The 22,160-nt window shown below is 43.1% G+C and overlaps 1 protein-coding gene and 1 long non-coding RNA gene across 11 annotated transcripts in view; one reads left to right on the top strand and one right to left on the bottom strand.

Annotated features, from left to right (window-relative positions):
- Nucleotides 1–22,160, top strand: part of TTC7B (tetratricopeptide repeat domain 7B) — a 292,264-nt gene that overhangs the window by 160,229 nt on the left and 109,875 nt on the right. For all 10 annotated transcript variants that reach the window (XM_063651994.1, XM_063651990.1, XM_063651993.1 and 7 more), the window contains 6 exons: nt 1,082–1,165; nt 2,191–2,295; nt 4,362–4,479; nt 6,572–6,629; nt 12,511–12,583; nt 15,312–15,472. In XM_063651994.1, the coding sequence (XP_063508064.1) occupies nt 1,082–1,165; nt 2,191–2,295; nt 4,362–4,479; nt 6,572–6,629; nt 12,511–12,583; nt 15,312–15,472 (599 nt within the window). The remainder of the gene's footprint in view (nt 1–1,081; nt 1,166–2,190; nt 2,296–4,361; nt 4,480–6,571; nt 6,630–12,510; nt 12,584–15,311; nt 15,473–22,160) is intronic.
- On the bottom strand, nt 12,305–16,885 carry LOC129012152 (uncharacterized). Its single transcript, XR_008493570.2, has 3 exons — nt 16,753–16,885; nt 13,473–14,788; nt 12,305–12,761 (listed from the first exon to the last, which is right to left on the bottom strand). It is a non-coding gene; the product is annotated as an uncharacterized LOC129012152 (long non-coding RNA).

Genomic DNA, 22,160 nt, shown 5'->3' with positions numbered 1-22,160 from the left:
CTGATCTGATCTCTTCCAGTAACTTCAGCTCTTTTCTCAAATGTTTGTCTTCTGTTAGATCTTTTTCTTGAGGTCCCAGAATGTCTTTGGTAAATTACCTCATGATGCCTCGAACTCAGTATTTCCCATGTCAAACTCGTTCATGACAGCTTCCTTCCCCATTCTTCCTTTCTCCTTAAAAAAAAAAAAACACCTCCCCTTCTCTCCCTCTCTCTCAAACACACACACACACACACACACACACACACACACACGCACGCACTCGTGGATACACAAGGGCCTTCTGTGGCATGGATTTTCCCCCAGGTATGCAAACCAGAAACTTTGGGAACCTCCTGTGCCTCCCCAGTCCCTGCATGTTTCCACAGGTGACCCATCCTTGCTGATTTGACCTCGGACATATTTCTCGATTCTGAAACCCCTGGACCATTCTATCCACTTTGTTCCTGGCCTGCCTCCATCAAGGTCTTCCACCTCACCCCGCTCACCCCAGTCCCACACGGTCTTCCTAAATCTCTAACGTCATCGTGTCACTCTGTGCAGGGACCAGAGGCTCCTCACTGACTGAGAGGGAAGTCCGTTTGTAGATTACTCACCACGGCAGGCAATGCACCGGTACTGAGAAGATAAAGAAGTTGTGGTTTCTGCCTTTGATGGTGTCTCATAGTGATGCTGGGTTGGGGAAGGCCCAGCTCAGTTTCCATTCTCCCTGATGCCATTCCTGATTCCTGGGATCACTTCATCACAGTCCTGTTTCTCACCCTGGGGGCACCCCTGAGTTTGTCTTTGTCTTTGTGTTGTTGGTGTATTTGCTTCTTTTCCTGTGCCAGATACAAAGCTACTCGAGGGCAGGGATTGTCACAGCTTTGGTCAATTGTGGGTTGTCCTGGCCACCGGCATGGTGCATCGTCCTGTGTGGGGACTCCATAGGAGCCGTTTGGTGGCGGATTATGTTTTAAGCATTCAAGGGAAGCAGATTTTATGGGACTTACCTTAGTGTGCATAGGTACAAGCTCACACTTGTGCAGTTGTGGCACCAGTGATTCTCAGATGTCTGCATTTGTTTTTCTTTCCCAACCAGTGCCTAGAAAGAGCCATGAAGTTTGCCTTTGAGGAGTTCCACCTGTGGTACCAGTTTGCTCTGTCCCTGATGGCTGCTGGAAAAGTGAGTCCCCTTTGTGATGGGCAGTTTTTTATGCCTATCCTATTAAGGCCAAAGAGTTGAATGTCATGGAATTGCACGGAATGATAGACTTTGTGGAAGTCTTTCGAGTCACTCTGGGAAACTAACGTGGTCCGTTCTCAGTGAACAATCAGATTTAATTGTTTGGGGAGCCAAGATGGACTTATCACTGAGAAGAAAAATTCTGAAATATTTGTCTTTTTCCAGTCATTGTGACTTCATCAGGTGTCATGGACATGGCTTAAACTACAGCTAATGTTTTACACAGATACCTCCACTCATCTGAGAGTTAAGCTGATTCCTGGAGGGGAAACCTGTTGGTTATCTTGAGCAATGTATTATATTAGGCAGTGCATGATACTGGATGAAAATGTGGGCTGAGGGAGTCCAATGGCAGGATGGAAGCTTGGTGCTGCCCTCCCAGCTGAGTGACCCAGGCAAGTTACTGAGTAGCTCAGTTTCCTCGGTAAAATGGAGTAAGAACAGCACCCACTCCATAGATGTGTTATCAGGAGAATGAGATGCTACACCAGAGGTGTTTAGAGGCACGCTCCTTGCTGTGTATACACTCAACAGAGGTCGTAGCTATTGTTTTTCTTGCTAATTTGGGCCATTTAGCGAATGAAGCCTGAGATAGAAGATTATTTGAGCTAAGTGAATTCAGAAATACAGTATTCTGTGCCTTAAATTGGATATTTACCTTTTATAAGAACAAACTTCCACCATCTTTATGTTTTTCTTAATTTTCCAATAGCTACACAAGTATGGAATGAAATTCAGGTAGTGCCAGGGAAGCATTCCTGCTGGCTTTTAACCCAGTGTACTCCCCAGTCACTCAGAAGCCGTAGGCTCTGGTTTTCATGCACCCCAGAACCCTGCTTGCTTGGGCTTAAAGTTGGACAAGCCCACGAGGAGGCCACCCTGGCCAAAAACCCCTCTGAGAAGGCTGTAGTATTCGGTTCTGTCAAACACTTTGAGTTTCACGGAAATAATCTTCTTTTGCCAAGTCTGCCCGTGCCGTGAAGGTGCTGAAAGAGTGTATCCGCCTGAAGCCGGACGACGCCACCATCCCTCTCCTCGCTGCCAAGCTCTGCATGGGCTCCCTGCACTGGGTGAGTAGCGGCGCCCCCCTCCCTGCTCCTGCAGAGGACTCTGGGCCAGGACTGCCCATTTTTTTCATGTCGAGGCACAGAGAGAAAGCGAGGGTGATTCATCAGCTGTACAAAGACAAGACTGTGTAGAGCCACGGACCCTGGGCCTGGGCCCCTGGCCTCCTCAGGCCTCATCCACTCCCCCCAAGGACTGAGGAGTACTCTGGGGTACTCCAGGGGTTTTTTCCTATGGGATTGTGCTTCAGGAATAATGATAATAAGATAGAATTATAATTCATACTCCCATACATCTTGCTTTATTCAAGCAATGTGGGACTGAGAAGAGACACGTCACTGAATTAGCATCCCTGGCTGAGCCTGGTTTGTTTTTGCTTTTGTTTTTGTTTTTGAGACAGGGTCTTGCTCTGTCACCCAGGCTGGAGTGCACAATCATAGCTCACTGCAGCCTCAACCTTTTGGGCTCGAGTCATCCTTTCACCTCAGCCTTCTGAGTAGCTGGGACTACAGGTGTGCTCCACTGCACCCGGCTAATTTTTTAATTTTTTTGTAGAGACAGGGTCTCACTCTGTTGCCTAGGCTGGGAGCCTGGCACTTTCTGTAGAGCAAGGAGTCACCCTATATTTCAGCTCATATGTTCAACTGTCTTCATTTCTCTTCCTTCACATACGCATTTTTCTTCAAATATTCTTGTTCAAATTTGAATTTGGCAATAGCCTGATTTGTAACAATTCTAGTACCTCAAAAAATACATCATTTGAGTAAGAAATAGAAAACTCAGTCTAATTGCCGAGATGGTGGTATAGATAATTGCCACATACGATAGAGTTCTAATTTCTTTTCTTTAACTTCATGTCAACATTAGCAATAAAAAGGATTTTCTCAAAAAAGACCGAAGCGTCTTACAAACTCAGGTTGTTCACCCTTATATCCTTGCTCTTTGGTTTTTTTCCACGTATTCTCACCCAGCAGGAGAAAAGTAAGCCTAGTGAAGAGTGTTCCACTTTAGTTCCATTTTGCTTGGGAAAATGTAGAAAAGATGTTTTGAAAGCACAGGCTCTCACCTGAAACGCACAGCTGTGAAGGTGTAGTGTGGTCATGTGGGTTTTGACAGTTTGGGGCTGTGAGCAGGCAAGGGGATGGCGCAGGCGGCTCCAGGAGTGGGCAGGCGGAGGAGTGGACACAACCTTTGCATTTGGAACATGCCAGTTCCCAGCAGTGACTACTGCCCTCCTCCCAGCTCTGGCTTTATTTATTACTGTAACATATACATCTTGAAATGCCTTAAATAGACCTCTTTTTTTAAAAAAAAATATATAGGAGTAACAAATCTTTTCTGTATATTTTTTCCTGCATTTTTATTATTAAAATTTCCAAATACCACAAAACTCAAGAGTATATGAACTCCAGTGTCTTATCACCCAACTTCAATATCATCAACATTTGCCATACTTCAATGGAACAAATCTTACTATTTTTGCCTCTAATGAATTGTGCACCAGGTCTTATTGTGGGTGTAGTTTACAGGTGCACATTTTCTCATTGGAATCTGCTGGCACAAGGTACATGTGTTGTGGTTTGTAAAATAAGTGGATGGAGTTTTGAAATTTATAACAGCTCATGGCAAAGAGAATCCAAGCCTAAATGGATTCTTTATATCCTGGGGGGGAAAAAAAAGAAAGGCTCAAACATAAAACATTTCAAGAACTTTATTCTTTACAAATATATTCAGTTCAACTTCTGAATACCTAACACAACTTCATTATAGAACCAGTCAGTAAAAAATAAAGATGAAAAAGATAGACCCTCACCAAATATGAAAGCAACTTTGGAAAAGAAGGCAAATAAGCAGTAAGGAAAACTTTAAGGAGAAAAAGCAAGGCAGGAATCCTGCGAACTGTTAGAGAGGCTCAAGAAAGAAAACAGAATCACCAGAGTGGGATTGGGAGATTTGAGAGTCATTTTCAAAGTGACTCATCAGAAATCCAATTTTGGCAGCAGATGCTTATGGGAACTCATGTTAGAAATTCTGCAGGTTGTTGTTGTTTTTAACTTGTCTCATTTTTCAGTTGGAAGAGGCTGAAAAGTTTGCCAAAACTGTCGTTGATGTGGGAGAGAAAACGTCAGAGTTCAAGGCCAAAGGCTACTTAGCTCTGGGGCTCACGTACAGTCTGCAGGCCACTGACGGTGAGAGACGTCCCACCCCCACAGCTGCTGAGCTGCAGGGCTGGACTGCCTAAGTCTACACTGCAGGATTCCCACAGTCCCCTTCTGTCTCAGGAGGGTACAGAAGCTGGGGCATTCTGGTGTGCCGTCCGGTGGGGCCCCTGGTGCTGCTGTCCTCTTTGCTTGGTCTGATGGGAGAATGGGAGGGCAGAGAGGAAGGCCCTGTGCCAGGGCTCCCAGGCCTCATTTTCAGGTACATTATGCTGGTAGCGCACTGGGTACCTCACTGGGCTTTGAGGGATGATTCATCCACCTAGCCTTGCACCTGCCCCTGTCCCACCACTTGGTCTGGGCTGTCCTGTGTGAAGGGATGCTGGATCTTAGGTACAGGAATGTGGAAGAGTCAGGGCCAGACACTTCCAGGAAGCTTCCCTTGACTGGTCAGGAAATGCCCCTTCTCCATTTGCACATTTTAATTTTGTAGATACGTACATGTGCAGTGCAGCAGCTCACAAGACACCTAGGGGTCTTGGGCACAGTGATTTTGGACATGCTTAGAGTTCTGATGGATGGGATTCTAGCTAAGAAAAAATCTTGTATACTTAAGTTTTCAGTGATATTTGCAGAAAGTTTAACAAACTTTTCCTGAACTGTTACTATTCTTTTATCATGTTGTTAAATATAACACAAATGCAAAACAAAAATCTCAGAAACAAATGGATAATTTAATGAATTTGAATTAGTATAAGGCAAAATATCCTGTAGCCATTACCCTGCTGAGGAGCTAGAACCTTGCCAGCCCCCTGGGGAGCCCTCCGTGTGCCCCTCCCAATCACAAACTCCCTTCTCTCCCTTACGAGGAAATACTATCCTGGCTTTTATAATACTTCTTTTTTTTCTTTATGGTTTTGTTGTAACTTATTTTACAAATTACTCCAAATTCTTTTCTCTGCCCTAAAATATCAAAGGTCCTGGGGAAGTTGTGCATATTAATTACTGTTCAATATGGATTACTTGCTAATTTTCCATATACACATGATACATTGGCAATACCCAGCACGTAGCTTTTGATATAGTAGACTTTGAGTGAGGGGCAAATTTAACGCCACATGTTAACCCATGTAAATTCTTCAGACTCTACCCCTCATTACTCCTGCAACTTTGGGAGAGTTGCTTGACCCTGTGGGGCTTCCTCTTTCATTCTTGGGTCAGTTGGGTCCTTTCTGAGGTTCTCTCTAGCTGTGTCACTGCTGTTCTAAGTTAGCCATGGTCTCCAGACACATTGACCCCCTGGCAGCCTTTCACTGCTCTCAGTCTCATGCCAGGCTGGGAGGTGCCATGTTGGAGGCGTTAGGTAACGGCCTCTTGCAGCTCCAGCCATAAACAGTTTCCTCCAGGACTTTTTCTCTTGCCCTAGTAAAAAGTACCTTTTTCATTCCTAGCCAGGTTTAAGGGGCCATTTCTCACATGCTCTGCACAGGGGAAGTGTTGATTCACAGCAAGGTGGCCTCACGCTTTTGAGCTAATTTTCCATGATCAGTGTTGGGTTTGCCTACTCCATCCCTTGTGTTCACATGAAGGTGTTAAAGGTCCTGGCCATTTCCCAGTGTGAACCAAGCTGGCCTTTCAAGGCAGCAAGCTACTGTCGGTGGCCCAGGACTGCAGCTTCTCAGTGGCAGAAGGAACTCTGAAGGCAAGGCTGTCAAAATCAACACTGCTGGTGCTTGCATCCCTCCCACCCCATCCTCATAGAGCTTGTCGTTCCCCTGAGTTATATGCCTACACTTGAGAGGGCAGTCATGCTTCTTCTGGAGTTCCCAACTGGTCTTTTGCAAATGGCCCCCATATGCCTGGGAGTACCAAGAGTGACCACCCAACTCACACTGTCCCCTTGGCATTGTTCCACAGTCACACCCAATGAGTGCAGGCACCTCAGGGGTAGGGCTGGGCTCTGTTTCCTATCCTCTCCAGGGCCTGGTGCAGGACTGGGCACATAGGCACTCAGACATTGCTGCTTTTAATCCAGTTGAATGTACAGGTTTTGTGATGGGTTTTGTATTTGTCAAAACTCCCTGATCTCCCATGCCACTGACTAATTGAACCCTTTTCTTAGCTTCTTTGCGAGGGATGCAGGAGGTCCTACAGAGAAAGGCGCTTCTTGCATTTCAGAGGTGAGTGGGAGTTCATCTTTTCACTCGGCTGTACATAATGACACCAAAGTATGATGAGTATAAAAAGAAGAGATATTTATAAAGATTATGTAAACAGTGTTTTACCCCTGAGAGTCTTTCGTCCTGAGCACCGAACACACAGCATGCAAACCCTGCTACATCACTTGTTGCTGTGTCAATCTGCACTCTTAATCTGTTTATCCATTTGGGCACATTTTATTCATTCCTAATAAAGTGATTTCAGCTTGAAAAAGATAGATACTTTGTATGCCAAGGGAGATGAGTCTTTTATTAAAGACATTTGTCATCATCTAGAGAAGAGATTATTCTTTTCTAGCTTTTTTTTTTAAAAAAAAAAAAACATGTCAAACTGCAGGTTTTTGTATTAAGGAATGAGAAGGCCGATTTCAGGAAGTCTCTGAAATACTGAGTGAAGACAGTCAGCCGCAAACTCCCCGCCCCCACCTTGTTCCATAACACCTTGTGCTTCTCTCTGTCATTGTGCCTCTCAGGAAATTAGGAGAAGGCCTTGCAATTATAAAATGCTCGAGCGTCACAGCGTGCCTTCACATCCCTTATTTGATTTGTTGCTTACCACACACAAGTGAGGAAGACGGACAGGCAGTATGTCCCTTGCAGGTCAGGGACTGAGGCGCAGGAGTTACAGGAGCTGCCAGTCCCGCAGCTGTTGAAGTCTGTGCGGTCAGGGTCTCCTGACTCTAACCCAGTTTCTCCTGCCCCACCATACTACACTGCCCTCATTTGATTCTTATTACAGGTATAATCACAAAAATGAAATCGTCTGGAAGTATAGCCCCAAGATGTGAAATCTAGCATTGGTATTGATCCTGTCACTTTAAATATATCTGAGTTACATTGATTTCTTGGAACTGTATTAGAAACTTAGTTACGAATATTTCATGAGGCCTTCCAATACCTGACAAGCTTCGTTAGACTCTTTCCTTAGAACTGGGGCTGCCTACTGATTTATCATGGTGTCCGTATGCCTTTTTTCATGAAATCATGATCAGTGGTTTCAGTGAGTCTGAAACTCTTCCGTCTCATTTCTGTTTCCTAGCAGGCTTGCCGGTAGCTACTTCAGGTTGCCAGCCCCAGTCTGGGTATTGACAAAAAGTACCAACTGACATCTGCAAACAGATCTCCTGTCTCTGTGCTAAGCTTTTGTTGATGTTCTTCAGCACGGAGTGTGGAAAGCATTTCCATTTCAAATGATTTGGAGTTTTAAATTCTCCAGTCCTAGTTTGTAAAACCCACACATGGATGCTTAAGAAAGTGGTCATTACATCTGTTTCACTTTTCTTAAATCAGCACATCTTACTGGCTCTCTAAAAACAGCCACAGTGGTGGTCTGCCTTGAGCTGCCAGTATAACTTCATGTTATATAACAGCTGCTCCATTGGCCTGAATTCTTTTTTGTTCATCTTTTGCTTAAGTTTAAATTCAAAGAGATTTTTAAAATATTAGTTCATATGGGAATAAAGAGTAATAAAATCCCACTAACCTAACTGATGATATTGCAGAAGGCTAACCTAAATTAGAATTTGTGTGAAATATAGAATGTTTTTCATTTTATTTCAAGTACACATTAACTAGGACTATTCTAGTAAATTGCAATCCTAACAAAAATCTTTAAGGGAAAGATTTTAAGTAAGTGAAAATGATTTGTATTACTCCTTAAATGTAAATGGATAATTTAAAACTACTTTGATGAGAAGTACTTTCTCTACTACGTATTTTAAATATTCTCCCCACAATTCTGTTTATACTAATGTTTTGCATTTTTTGTTTAAAAAGAAAACACAATTCAAGAAGGGATGGGTTGCAGATATAGCACAAGAAAGTTAACTCTTAATTATGACTGCAACCAGAATTCAGACATATTTGTTCTCTAGTGGATCCAAAGAGGTGATTTTTGAGGACATCCAGGTTGGGTGGCTGCATCTGAATGTGAGACCCTCAGCTGTTCCTACACTCGTAAGCTCAACCCAAGCAGCTGAACCAATTCATTTGCCCTGTACAAAAGTATAGTGAAGAAGAACATAATATTGTTTGCAAAGCTTCTGAAGATGCTGAATTGATCTGAGTTGCTTCTTCTGCAAGCTCTCACATCCTACTGAGAAAAGCCATCCTGAAAACAGTTGAGAGCACCTTTCATTGCATGGCCCACAGTATGCATAAAGCCTGGTGCTCCAGGAGGCAGGGGTGGCATGGTAGTGTTTGTGTGTATCACTCACTGTGGCATAGGGTACACAATCTTGCTTCGTTTTCCCCTTTCTGTCCTAGCTTGAGTTTAAGTGTGGTATGATGTCTGCATATAGGGTGATCAGCCATCCCAATCTCTTGAGGACTGAGTGGTTTCCCAGAATATGGAACTTTCAGTGCTAAAATCAGGAACATCCTGGACAAACCAGGACAAGTTGGTCACCCTGTGTGTGTAACTAACAAGAGATTCCTGAGCAATAGATTTAACCAGGGTTTGCACTTTTTAAAAAACTTAATGCACGAATCCCATGGCCCCTGTAATCAGGACTGAAGGGAAATTCAAGGAGAATTGGCTAAACAAGGCAGCAAGGTTCTGGCTTTCTCTCATTTGCTGGCTGTTCTTGGACAAGAAGCTTAATAGTTGATAACTTCACAAATTGTAGTTATTATTGTTGCAAGATATGTGCCTTATGGACTAGGGTCAACATTGATTAGCCTTCTCTATATTCTTGGTTCAGCTCTAGAGAATATTGGAAATGGAATCTAGGAGAGCCCTGGGGTAGATGTCACAACATCCTTGGGTTCTAGCCAGGTGATCTGGGAAGCCCATGCGATGCTTTCCAGTAGCAGCCCAGCATGCCTATCTCTGGGCACTGCTCCCACTGCACTGTGATGATGGTCATTCTGGGTCTCTCCCTCTGGGGCAGGGGTGGGAACTCATCAAGGAAAGGCACTAGCATGATTCATCTCCATGCTCCCCAGAAGTTAGCATAGGGCCTGGCATCACATTATAGATATTGCATAATGTGGATGGATGGATGGATGGATGGTGGATGGATGGGTAGGTGGATGGTGGATGGATGGATAGATGGATGGGTGGGTGGTTGGATGGGTGGATGGGTGGGTAAGTGGATGGATGGATGGATAGATGGATGGGTAGGTGGATGGGTGGGTGTGTGGATGCGTGGGTAAGTGGATAAAAGGATGAGTGGGCTCTTCTTCATGGGAGAGAAACTGAATTAATTATGTGGAGGTGCTTTGATAAGGGAAGCATTTTGTGAGCGTCCCTGTGGTGACATTTTTAGGTCTTTTAGGTATTTCTGAGCAGTCTAGCCAGGTGTTCAGTATACGGGCACGGAGTTTATGAGGCTGCTTTAGATTCATTTACAGAGTTCAGAAGGCTTGCAGTTTTTCTGATCGCTAATGTCCTCTCTCTCATCTACCTTGCCTGAGGATTTCTGTCCAGCGGGTTGCCTGTGGCATACCAAAGGGGCTTTCCCACAGGAAGCTTAGCTGCTGAAGTTGCTCCACAGGAAGCAAGTATTTTAGCATCTACTTGAGATCAACACAGGGAGCTTTTTCTTGTTTTGTTTGGCATTTTCCTTATTTCCTTTTTTCCTTCAGAGGGTAAAGTGGTCAGTTGAATTCATTAGCCAAATTGTAGAAATAAGGTTTTTAAAATGTGTATGTTTCAGTTGTGCCTCATTGGAAATTTGGCAGTTGAATATGCATCATTAGCCAAGTTGGAAATCCTTCAGATGTTGCCCTAATGTACTCCAGAAATACCAAGATCTCTAGCACTTCTGGTTTGTTCCTTTCACGGTGCTGTGGTTAACAGAGAAAAATCATTTGATGAGGCCAGCATGGGGCCTTTAGCCAGAACTATCTTTATGCGTACCCTCAACTCAACAGATCACTGCCAGCTCTTCAGTTGGTTGGTATTGCATAGAGGCAACCATGACTTGATTTATTCGTGAAGAATATGATTTGAACTGAGAAAATTATAACTCTAAGAAGTTCTTTTTGAGGTTTGTGTAAACTTTATTATTTGTGAAAGAAGATAAATCTTAAAAGTTTCTTCATAAGTGTGTATTCTTTTTCCTGAATAATTATGAGAGAAACCATGATTTTTCAATCTCACTTTTATAAACACCAAAGAAAAATATTCTTTGATGTACAAATTCATAGAAAGCCAATATTTGTAAAATTATAAAAGCTGCTATATACTAAGTGGACCTTAGAAATAAGACATTTAGTAGCTGGGCGTGGTGGCTTATGCCTGTAATCCCAGCGTTTTGGGAGGCCAAAGTGGGAGGATCACTTGAGCCTACTAGTTCCAGACTAGCCTGGATAGCAAGTTGAAACCCCGGGTCTACAAAAAATTCTATAAATTAGCTGGGCATAGGGAGCACGCCTGTGGTCCCAGCGCCTTGGGAGGCTGAGATGGGAGGATCGCTTGGGCCCTGGGAGATTGAGGCTGCAATGAGCAGTGATCATGCCACTGCACTTCAGCCTAGGTGATAGAGTAAGATCCTGTCTCAAAAAAAAGAAAAAAAGAAATAAGACATGTAAAAGGATAACACAGGCAATATCAGCTTCAGCCTCTTCAACTAAGCTAAGTCCTAAGGCTATGTCTTGAGGCCAAGTGAAGAGTCCCCTGGAATGGAAGTCTAGGTGCTTTGCTCCTAAGATTAATATAAGGACAGAGATTAGCTTTGCCTCAGCCTGGACCTGCACAGGAGCTACTACATTTGCATAAACAATGCCCTAAATTAGTGGACTTAGCATATTTTCTGGATGGCAAACACCTGGGAGGCTTGTTAGCTCCCTTCCCTGCAGCAGACAATCCAATTAAAAGGCCTTATTATTGTAGAAAGCCATCTTTGGCCTGTTTGCCACAGTTGAATCCATAATGATTTGGTTTTCTTTTTTATCTCGAATTTGTTTTCTGCTGGTAGAAGATCCTCCTTTAATCACAGAATGTTGACAGAACAGCATGAAGTTTTGTTTACTATCTGGGTCCCACCTAATTAGTCTGCTCCATGGTGCCTTTTAAAGAAAGTAGAAGTTTGTTTTTCTCTTCTCAGCAGACTGTTAAACACAGAATTATGTCTTGTACGTAGTCACATTTTGAGTTGCTTATGCTGAAATACAAATGACTTCCACATAGAAGCAGAGAAGACCACGTTTGCAATCAGCTAGGAGGCCAGTATGGTCCCTTCCCATCTGACGTCAAAGGCCAGTTCTTAAAACTGAGCCTAGTGTCTCACCACACTCTTACACATCACAGTTATCTGGAATAAATCAGTGAACGGCATGGAATTTTGTAGAAGCTTCAAAAGACTGAATGAGTGTCTTTCTCTTCCCTTTTTTCACCAAAAACCAAAACCTCATTTTATAAGCAAAGCTGGGTCTTTGATTTTCATATGGTTTCTCTGAAATCTAGAAATTTGGATAAAGTAGCATGAAGGAAGGCCAAGCCAAACTTAACCAAAGCAGCCATCGCCTTGCCAAGTGCACACATGGCTTCGCTGTGTCCCAGCATGACACAGAGACCCATCTGCTGGGGAGATCAGACCTCAGGGCCTATGGATTCTTCACCTCGAGGCCCTCCGCAAAGCCGCCAAGCTTCGGCTGCCATTTTAGATGGTAGACAAAACACAGAAACGCACTCCTGTTCTGTACCTTTATAAGTGGTAAGAGGGAAACTGTTTACATATGTAGGTGGACAAAGAAGAAGAGTTTAAATGAAGCATTACATAGTTAAATAAATATGGGGCCTTAGTATAAGAATGCAAATGTGGAGAAGACTTGTTTGATAGGGAAAGTAAAAATGGCCTCCTCTCCCATGTACTAATAGCCATAAATACTTTTTCAGGGCCCACAGCCTGTCACCCACAGATCACCAAGCAGCTTTCTACCTGGCTCTGCAGCTTGCCATCTCCAGACAGGTCAGTTTCTCTAATGTTTCCTATACTTGCTGCACTCTGTATCTTGATACAACTCCTTCAGCTCTTCAGTTTGAAGTGGTAGGTGATCTTCCTTTATTCCACTGAGGCTGACCTGGAGCCAGGAACCCTTCAGAGGTTTCAGCAAAGAGCCTGGTGTTTTGGTTGGTTTGAGCATCAGCTGTGAAGACACAGGAGTTCCAGGCTCTGCTATTGGACATTAAATCCACACAGCTGGAGGGCCCAAGCTAGGGTCAGATGGCAACCTGGGGAGCAGCACATGGCATATACCCTGATCCCAGGAGTCATCAAAGAGCCTCTGTCCCTTGCCAACAGGAACCAGGTAGCAGAACCCAGTGCTGAGCTGCATGGTGGAGATTTAGCCACTGATTGGGGTCTGGTTGTCATAAGGGTGTCATTGATTGGCAGGAAGATGCCAGCAGGCAGAGACAAAAGAACCAGGTCCTTTACAATATGTGGAAAACATGAACAGTTACACACCGTGGCTACTCGAAAAAGGGGACTTAACACTATCTCCTTGCGGGAGGGGCAAGTTTTGTCGGCCTTCATCTTCCCAAAGGCAGCTTTTAGATGCTGCCTCTGCCATTCCCAAAACCCTCCTATCCCCTCCCAGCTGTTCTGGGGATGTTGGCCACATGCCTGCCCACCCACCAGGTGCAAGACACTGGTGGTAACCCCAGCACATTCCTGAGTGCTGACTGGGAGGGTGATTCAAAGGTCAGCTCTCCAGACATGCCATTTCCCTGGCAGGCCTGGGCTGAGGTATGCACCTGTCTTCCTGGTTGCTTGGGAATGGCATTGAGAAGTGGCTTCCGTTGGCAACCTAGGGACTGAGGAAACCAAGATACCTCCCCTGTAAAGGTCCTGTCACCTGGCTGTGGCTCACAGCTGGGCTTCTGCAGCAGGTGTGGGCATTGATTGACCATCTGATCTCTCCCCTATGCCGACAGCTTCTCTCACCTCCTCCGTGAAGCCTTGCTCCTGTAGCAGCCTGCACTTCTTCCTTTTGCCCAGCTTTCTTGTTCAGTATGTGTCTTTCTCACTGGACTGTAGGTTCCAGGAACCCGTGCCCGTCATTGTCATTGCTTTACCCTGGCACTTGGAATGCCACCTGACATGTGTTCAGCACTCAGGAATACTCGCTAAATGAAGGAACCAGCTTTGAATTCCTTCAAGGCAGCTATCCCTTAAAGACATCATTTTGATCCCTGTATCAGTTTGTCCCTGGTTGCTCTGGTCATCCCTGCAAATCAACATCATGCCAGTGCTGTGCCTTTCGACCCACCCACCAATACCAGGTTGAATGCTGTTCACATAGTAGGTTGTCACCTGGGGAAGGATGAGTAAATGGAGCCTTGTGGGTGTGGCAGCAGCCTTTGTGGGCATGTAGTGTCAGAACACCAGAGCTCTGAGGGAGTGTTTCCCTGCTTCCCCAGGGGAGGGGGTTTGACCAGGAGGAGAGGATGGACAGGAATCACTCTATTGTCAGACACTCAATAGCAGGGTGACCTTGCCCAAGCCCTTTCACCTCCCGGGACTTCAGCTTCCTCCCTGTAACTGAGGATTGGGGTGAATGGTCTCCCTTCCAACTGTGAGAGCCGTGATTCTATGGTTCCAAAGCAGAAAGCCTCCACAGCCAGCAGTTACAACCTAAATCCATCAAGAAAAGAAGTTCATTGAGGAAAAGTAATTGGTTTGGGAAAGAGAAGTCATAGCCTTCTACTAAGGAGGGAGGTTATTGAGGGTTTGGGAAAAAGCAGGAGAGCTGAGAAGAGGCCCCACAGAGGACTGGAGTTGGAGCAAGACCGGAAGGCGTCTGTGGGATGGTTGTGCAAGAATGCTTCAGTCCAGAGCTCTATTTCGAAATCTAGCTTCGGGTTCTAATTCTCCCTGGTTACTGCCAAACCTGCATGGAATCCAGGGTGTCAAATACCCATTTTGTGTGCATTTTATCAACCCTTGTGCTTGGATGATTTTGAAGAAAGTCTTGAACAGCTGTTGCATTTAAAGGTTCAGGATGTGTCTGGTCCTACATGAATTTGGACACATCTGCTTTGCATGTGGCATTGCAATTTGTTTCTCAGATCAACTTATTTTGGGTTGTAGTTTGGAAAGGTGTGGGGCCTTTGTTGTTTACTTTTTTGGTGTTTTTCCTTGATGTCTAATGGAGGTCCAAGACAAAGGAACCTGAAAAGAATCACAAGCCTCTGATCACTCGGAAAGCTCTGTTAAAGGTTTTATAACTTATTAAGCACTTTAATTTCAGTAATACTTGAAAAAAATGAGAACGGTTCAGCTAAGGCAGTTTAATTCCACTAAAAACTGACACTTTGTATGTGTCTCCACTTAGAGCAAAATCATCTTGGGCATAATCAAAAGTAGATCAGTTTTGTGGAAAGAATGAGAAAGTGTTTACTCAGGGAGAAGGGAAAGACCTGGAGCAGTATTGGCAGCTATGTAGAGAAACAGGGTCTCCTGTATCACTCTATCAGTCAGAATGTCTCTTAAAGGTGGCTTCTGCTTTCATGTTTGTGGTTAATATCCTGGGGCTGCCATAAAGATTTGGCTTAAAATGTGAATGAGGCACAATGTGAAACAACTCGATATTTGAAGAGAATCAGACATTGAAAAGATGGCTTCTTTCGCGTGTGTGTGTGTGTGTGCGCGCGTGTGTGTGTGTAAAACCTTTTTTGGTTTTGTTTTAAACCAGATCCCAGAGGCTCTGGGGTATGTCCGCCAAGCTCTTCAGCTTCAAGGTGACGATGCCAACTCCCTGCACCTCCTTGCCCTCCTGCTGTCAGCACAGAAGCATTACCATGACGCTCTGAACATCATCGACATGGCCCTGAGCGAATACCCAGAAAATTTCATGTAAGTGATCCTGGGCTTCGCTTTTCCCTTACTCAGAAGTTATTAAATTTACTTCTTCCCCTGCCTTCTCTCCAATCTGTCTAAGTCCCTCACGGGCACCCTGGCAGTCAATAATATAAAATCCCCTTTACTGTTATTTTTTCCTGATATTAAAAACAAACTTAGGGCTGGGCGCCGTGGCTCACATCTGTAATCCCAGCACTCTGGGAGGCCGAGGTGGGTGGATCACCTGAGATCAGGAGTTTGAGACCAGCCTGGACCATATGGTGCAGCCCTGTTTCTACTGAAAATATAAAATTTAGCTGGGTGTGGTGGCGGGCGCCTGTAATCCTAGCTCCTTGGGAGGCTGAGGCAGGAGAATTGCTTGAACCTGGGAGGCAGAGGTTGTAGTCAGCTGAGATTGTACCCCTGCACTGCATTCCAGCCTGGGCGACAGAGCGAGATTCCGTCTCAAAAAACAAACAAACAAACAAAAACTTAGGCTGTTAGGTCATCCTTATTTATTTAAAATACTTTATCCACTCTTTCCCAATGTGTACCATTGGAGCACATGAGACAATTTTAGATGGACTGTGGATGAACATTTTTAATAGTTATACGTTCCTTTTTTTTTTGAGACGGAATATCACTCTGTTGTCTAGTCTGTAGTGCAGTGGCATGGTCTCGGCTCACTGCAACCCCCACTTCCCGGGTTTAAACAATTCTCCTGTCTCAGCTTCCCTAGTAGCTGGGACTACAGGCGCCTGCCACCACACCCAGCTAAATTTTTGTATTTTTAGTAGAGATGGGGTTTCACCATGTTGGTCAGGCTGGCCTTGAACTCCTGACCTTACGATCTGCCCTCCTCGGTCTCCCAAAGTGCTGGGATTACAGGCATGAGCCACTGTGCCTGGCCTAGTTACACATTCTTAAATGTACATTAGAATGTAGTGATTTGATGAAAATTATTGCTCAGGGGACTATTAAGAATTTTCCAAGTCAATTTAAAGAAAAATATTAAGTAACTTCTGCCAGATATACTTGGATATGGCAGAAGTGATGTTAAACTCCAATGGGTGAAAGCTGGGAAACAGGGCTTTATAGCTTGTTTGTCCTGAGTTACTGAGGGCTTCCACTAGCTCTCGGTGATTCTCCTATTTTAGGCGACTTTGATTAAGATACCTTCCCTCTCTGTGTCTTAGTTTTATTCTCTAGGAAATGGAAGTTCTTAAACAATCAATATTATACATAACCTAAGAACTATCACTGTAAACTGTCATATGCTAGAATCATCTACCTACCTTCTTATCTTTCCTCTGAATCACTGTAATCCATTTCCTGCTGGTTAGGCTTTGTTGAGAAGGACTTTGTCTTTTGGGCTACTGGGTTACCATTTCATCCTCAGCAGCAGTAGCTTAGTAACCAGTACACAATGGCCAGAAATAGTAAACGTTCCTGCACACTGGAAGGTTCTGATTGTCTACAGAGTTGCAGGGTCAGTAATGGGGCAGGGACTGCTTGGGGTTGGGGAGAAGGGAAAGAATGTAGAAGGTGGCCCAGGGTTGCTCTCTTCACTTTCAGAAGGAAGTGCAGCCACAAACTTTAAGTGGGTCAGCTCTGGCTTTATTTCACTGCCTCATCACCTCACTGTGTTTTTAATCAGTGCTTTTCAGCAGCTCTCCTTGGAAAATTGGTTCACACATTTCCATTACAAACATTTCTTTGTCTTCAAGTGAAAAGGGCACTTCTTCCCATCGAGAGAATTCTTGTTATAATCCAGGAAACCTCTGACTAGAGATTTCTTTTGTAGGCTCAGCTATTTATGCAGAGTGAATTAAAGAGCTTTGCTGCAGTGTTTTACTTCTTGCAGATCTCAAACTTGCTCTTTTGTACACCAACTATATTTCTGGATTTTACCCCAAGCTGTTTATCCCATGGAACCTTAAAATGGTTAAAGCACTTTAAAAAATATTCGATCCTTTAACCATCGGTAAAGTACAACCTGATGCAATTGAATTCAGTGTCTCTCATCAATATTTATAAAGCGTCATTCCGTGTCTCACCCTCCAACACACACACACACACACACACACACACACACACACACACGCTCTTTCATTAGGCATTGGACTCCAGGGTATGGTTCCTTCTTCCATAGCCTAGGGTGTCATCCAAGAGGAGGCTTATTAAACTAATAGCCATACCACATGGTAAGCAGTAAACAGTGGTGGCTAATATGGTAATGCCTCCAAGTGACAGCAGCTGACAGCCTTTTCAAGTAGTGGAAGTAAGGAACAGCAGTAGAGATATTTGAGGAATGCAAGGCTGTTATTTTAATGTTAAGCCGTAAGCTCAAAAAAGCAAAGCATATGGCAGCAGGTCTGAGAGCAGTCCGTGACTTGTTTGCTTTTTAAATATTTGTATTTCTTTGCGATGGGAAACTTCTTGCCAAGAATACTTTATTAAAAGTTGGGGCCAGATGTAATCAGTGGATCCCATGGTTTCTTCCCAACCTGGCTAAAACATTTCAACACCAACCTAAACAAGATTAAGTGGGCACTTGTTGCAACTGCCACACAGTATTATCTGTTTGTTTGTGACAAGCTTGTCTGCAGCAGAACTGTAGACTCCCTGAAGCCTGGGAGTGGAGGACATAGCTGATGGGTAGTCAGGCCTCGATGGAGGTGAAACCTTCCCTCTGTGAGGGTCAGCTCCGTCCACCTGTTGGGCAGTTAGTAGAGGAGACAGCTGAAGGCCCTTGGAGGAGCAGCTGGTCCCTCCAGCGTTACGTTCTTCTCACCATGAAATGATAAAACTTGCTGTTTAAGTACTTTGAATAAGCTTAACAGGGTCCAAAAAGTTCTAAGCTGAGAGGTACCATCTCAGCCACTTTGTCACTCCAAGCAGGGCTGAGACAACGGTGGAATCAACAATTGAGAAGATGTTTCTAACTGTACGGATTTGTGAGAATCAGGAATTCTTTCTTCAGGGAACCCGCAAAATAAGCTCACTACGCTGGAGAAGCAGGCATTTTTGGAAGTGTTATAGGGTTAGTCCAGTATGGAAGGAAAGGAACGAGGAAGGCTTTTTTTGTAATGGTTGAGAGCACAGTCTTACAATCGGACAAGTCGAGTTTAGGACTCCACATCCTTCACTTTTAAGTTGTGTGACCTTGAGCAAGTCACTAAATCTCTCTGAATCTCATTTCCTCATCTACAAAATGTGAATAATAAAATATCCATCTCAGACAGTTGTGGTCAGAATTGATTTAGCTAGTGTATTTGAGGCATTGTACCTGGTAATCACATAATAATTGGTAGAAACTCATATTACTATGACTATTACTACCAATACTACTAAAGTGTGTTCAAATATGGTATTTTAGAATCCTTTGGAATTGTTCTTAAATATTGAATAAAATCAAATGAATATTTATTAAATATATCTAAAATCATACAATGAACATATGTGTTTGCCTATTCGTAGTTTACAAACAAGAACATTAATATTATCTGTGAATTTCCTGTGTAGATTTATTGATACATATATACTTACACGTATCTTAAACATGTATATGTATTTCCTAGGTATATGGATTTTCCGTGTAATATTGCCAATGACTTTTCTCTGTATCCTGTCCTTTTGCCTGTCACCTGACAGGTTAATGACCATTCTAAATTCTATGTTAATCATTCTCTCATGTTTCTATACTATGTATATTATGATATTATGCTTTTTCTTTCTCTCTCTCTTTTTTTTTTTTTTTTTTTTTTTGAGACAGGGCCTCACTCTGTCACCCAGGCTGAAGTGCAGTGGTACAATCACAGCTCACTGCATTCTCAACCTCCCAGTTCAATGGATCCTTCCACCTCAGCCTCCCGAGTAGCTGGGAGCACAGGCGTGTGCCACCATACCCAGCTCATTTTTGTATTTTTCGTAGTGATGGGGTTTCACCATGTCGGCCAGGTTGGGCTCAAACTTCTGAGCTCAAGCGATCCATGCGCCTCGGCCTCCCAAAGTGCTGGGATTACAGGCCTGAGCCACTGCACCCAGCGTGTACTCCTAAATAATAAAAATTGTGTTTTGCCTGTTTTAAACTTTTGGTAGAAAATGGAATCAGACTGAATATGTCCTTATGCTGCTTGCATTCATTGCTTAACATCCCGTTCCTGAGGCTCCTCCTTGTTGCACACAGCAGTGACTCGTTGGTTTGCATGAATGAATAGTATTTATTGTGTAAATGCACTAAGATTTCCTTACTTAGTGTACTGTGAATAGATACGTGGGTTGTTTTCAGGTTTTGGCTATTATGAACAGTGCTTGTAAATCTTCTTTACAGGGCTCCTGGTGCACACGTTCAAGGATTTCTCTATGAGTGAAATAGTTAGGTCGTAGGATGAGCGTATCTTCAACTTTACCAAATAATTCCAAACTGTTTTTCAAAGGGGTTGTATTAGTTTACACTCCCATCAGCAGCGCCGAAGAGCCCTGTGGTTCCGTACACCAATACTTAGTGCTGCCCAACTTCGTATTTTTGGCAGAATGGTTGCTGGTTAATGATGTCACCTTGTGAGTTTAAGTTGCGTGTCCCTCATTACTAATGAGTTTGGACATCTTTTTATTTGTCTATTGGTCATTCAGCTTTTCTCTTTTGTGAAGTGTATGTGAAATTCCTTCTTTTTTATTGGATGGTCTTTTTCTTAATAATATTTCTTTATGTATTTTGGTTACAAGTCTTTTTCTTGGTTATAGGTGTTGCAGAAATCTTCTCCCAAGCTGTGATTTTGTTTTGCTTTCTCTTCATGATGTCTTTTGATAAACAGAAGTTCTTAATTTTAAAGTAATAGAAAGTAGAAGTCGTTTCCTTTATGGACAGTACTTCCTATGTCTAGTTTAAGAAACTTTTTCCTTCTCCAAGATCATGAAGGTAGTCTCCTAAATCATCTTCTAAAAGCTCTCTTGTGCTGTCTTTCACACCGAAACCTAAGGGCCCATCTAGAATGGACTGTTTTATGTGTGTATGGTATGAGGGAGCCAATGTGATTTTCCCCATAGGATATTCAATTGTCCTAGCATCAAACGCTGAAAAGATTCTTTGCCCTGTTGCTCCACAGTGCCACTTTTGTCATCAACCAAATGTCCGCAGTTGTTTCTAAGTTTCCTGTTTTGTTCCATTGGCCATCGTGCCAGTCCCATGTGATTGCCACTGTCTTGTCATTGTCATAGCTTCATTATATGTAAGGTGGGTCCCTCTCTGTATCCTGCTCTTTAGGTTGCCATGGCTTGTCTTGGGCCTTTAAACTTTCACATAAATTTTCAAATCAGCTTGTCAAGTTCCACAGAAAACTTCTGGAGATTTTGGAATTAGTTTAATTTAATAGCTCAGTTTGGGGAGAATTGTATATTTATGACAGTAGGTTTTCTAATCCATAGCCATTATAGCTCCCTAATTATTTAGGCCTTTACAAGTATTTTTGGATGTTTTTATAATTTTTTAATAAATATTTTGCCCATTTTTTACTAGACTTATTTCTAGTTACCTGAAAAAGTTTTTCAAGCTTTTATATGCACTATATGTATACAGAATATTTTTGTAATCAAATGTACTATGTACTTGTTGCAAAGGTATAGAAAGGTAACTGGTTTTTGCACATTCTTCTTGACTCAGCTAAATTCTTAATAAGTCTAATGACATATATAACTCAGTTTGGAATTTCTACATAGATAATGACTTTTTTTCTGAGGTGATTAAAATTGTTTCTTTTTCTCTAATCTTTCCATTTTTTTAACTTGTCTTACTGTACTAGTTAGGGCCTAGTAGTTAAATGAGAAAATTCTTTCAATGTTTTACCATTAAGAATTACATTTAGCTGGGTGCAGTGGTCCACGCCTGTAATGCCAGCACTTTGAGAGGCTAAGGCAGGAGGATCGCTTGAGCTCAGGAGTTCAAGACCAGCCTGGGCAACATTGTGAGACCTCCATCTCTAAGACAAAAAAAAAAAAGGGTAGCCAGATGTGATGGTGTGTACCTGTGGTCCCAGCCACTCAGAAGGCTGAAGTGGGAGGATCAGTTGAGCCCAGGAAGTCAAGGCTGCACCACTACACTCCAGCCTGGGCAACAGAGCAAGGCCCTGCCTCAGAAAAAAAGAATTATGCTTATTAGAGGTTTGTTTGTAGATACTATTTAAGAGATTAAAGAAGTTTCCTTCTTCCTGGTTTGTTAAGAGTTGTTTTGTTAATGATGAATCGATAGCAGATTTTATCAAATGCCTTTTCTATATCTATTGAAATGATTATATGACTTTATTCCTTTCATCTATGAATGTTATATATTAATTTATATTTTTAAATGTTAACCTCACCTTGTATACTTGGAATAAGCCCAACATGATTGTGATACATTAGCTTTTTTATGGATTCACTTATTTTTTAGAGAACTTCGCGTTTGTGTACATTTGCAAAATAGGCCTATTCTTTTCCTTTCTCCTTCTGTTCTTGCCAGATTTTGGCATCAAGGTCAGCCCAGCCTCATAAAGTGAGTTGGAGTAGTACTTTTTCTTTTTGCATGTTTTGGAATTATTTGTTCTGAGAATAATAAGTTTTGGTAGAATGCATCTGTAAAACCATGTGGGGCTGGGTTTTTCTCTGTGGGAAGATTTCTGATGCTTTTTAAAAATGATTATAGTCTATTCAGTCCTTCTATTTCTTT

The sequence above is a fragment of the Pongo pygmaeus genome, chromosome 15 (genome assembly GCF_028885625.2).
Source record: "Pongo pygmaeus isolate AG05252 chromosome 15, NHGRI_mPonPyg2-v2.0_pri, whole genome shotgun sequence".
Lineage (NCBI taxonomy): Eukaryota > Metazoa > Chordata > Mammalia > Primates > Hominidae > Pongo > Pongo pygmaeus.
The sequence above is the reverse complement of the archived record's forward strand: the minus strand, read 5'-3'. Positions and strand labels throughout refer to the sequence as shown.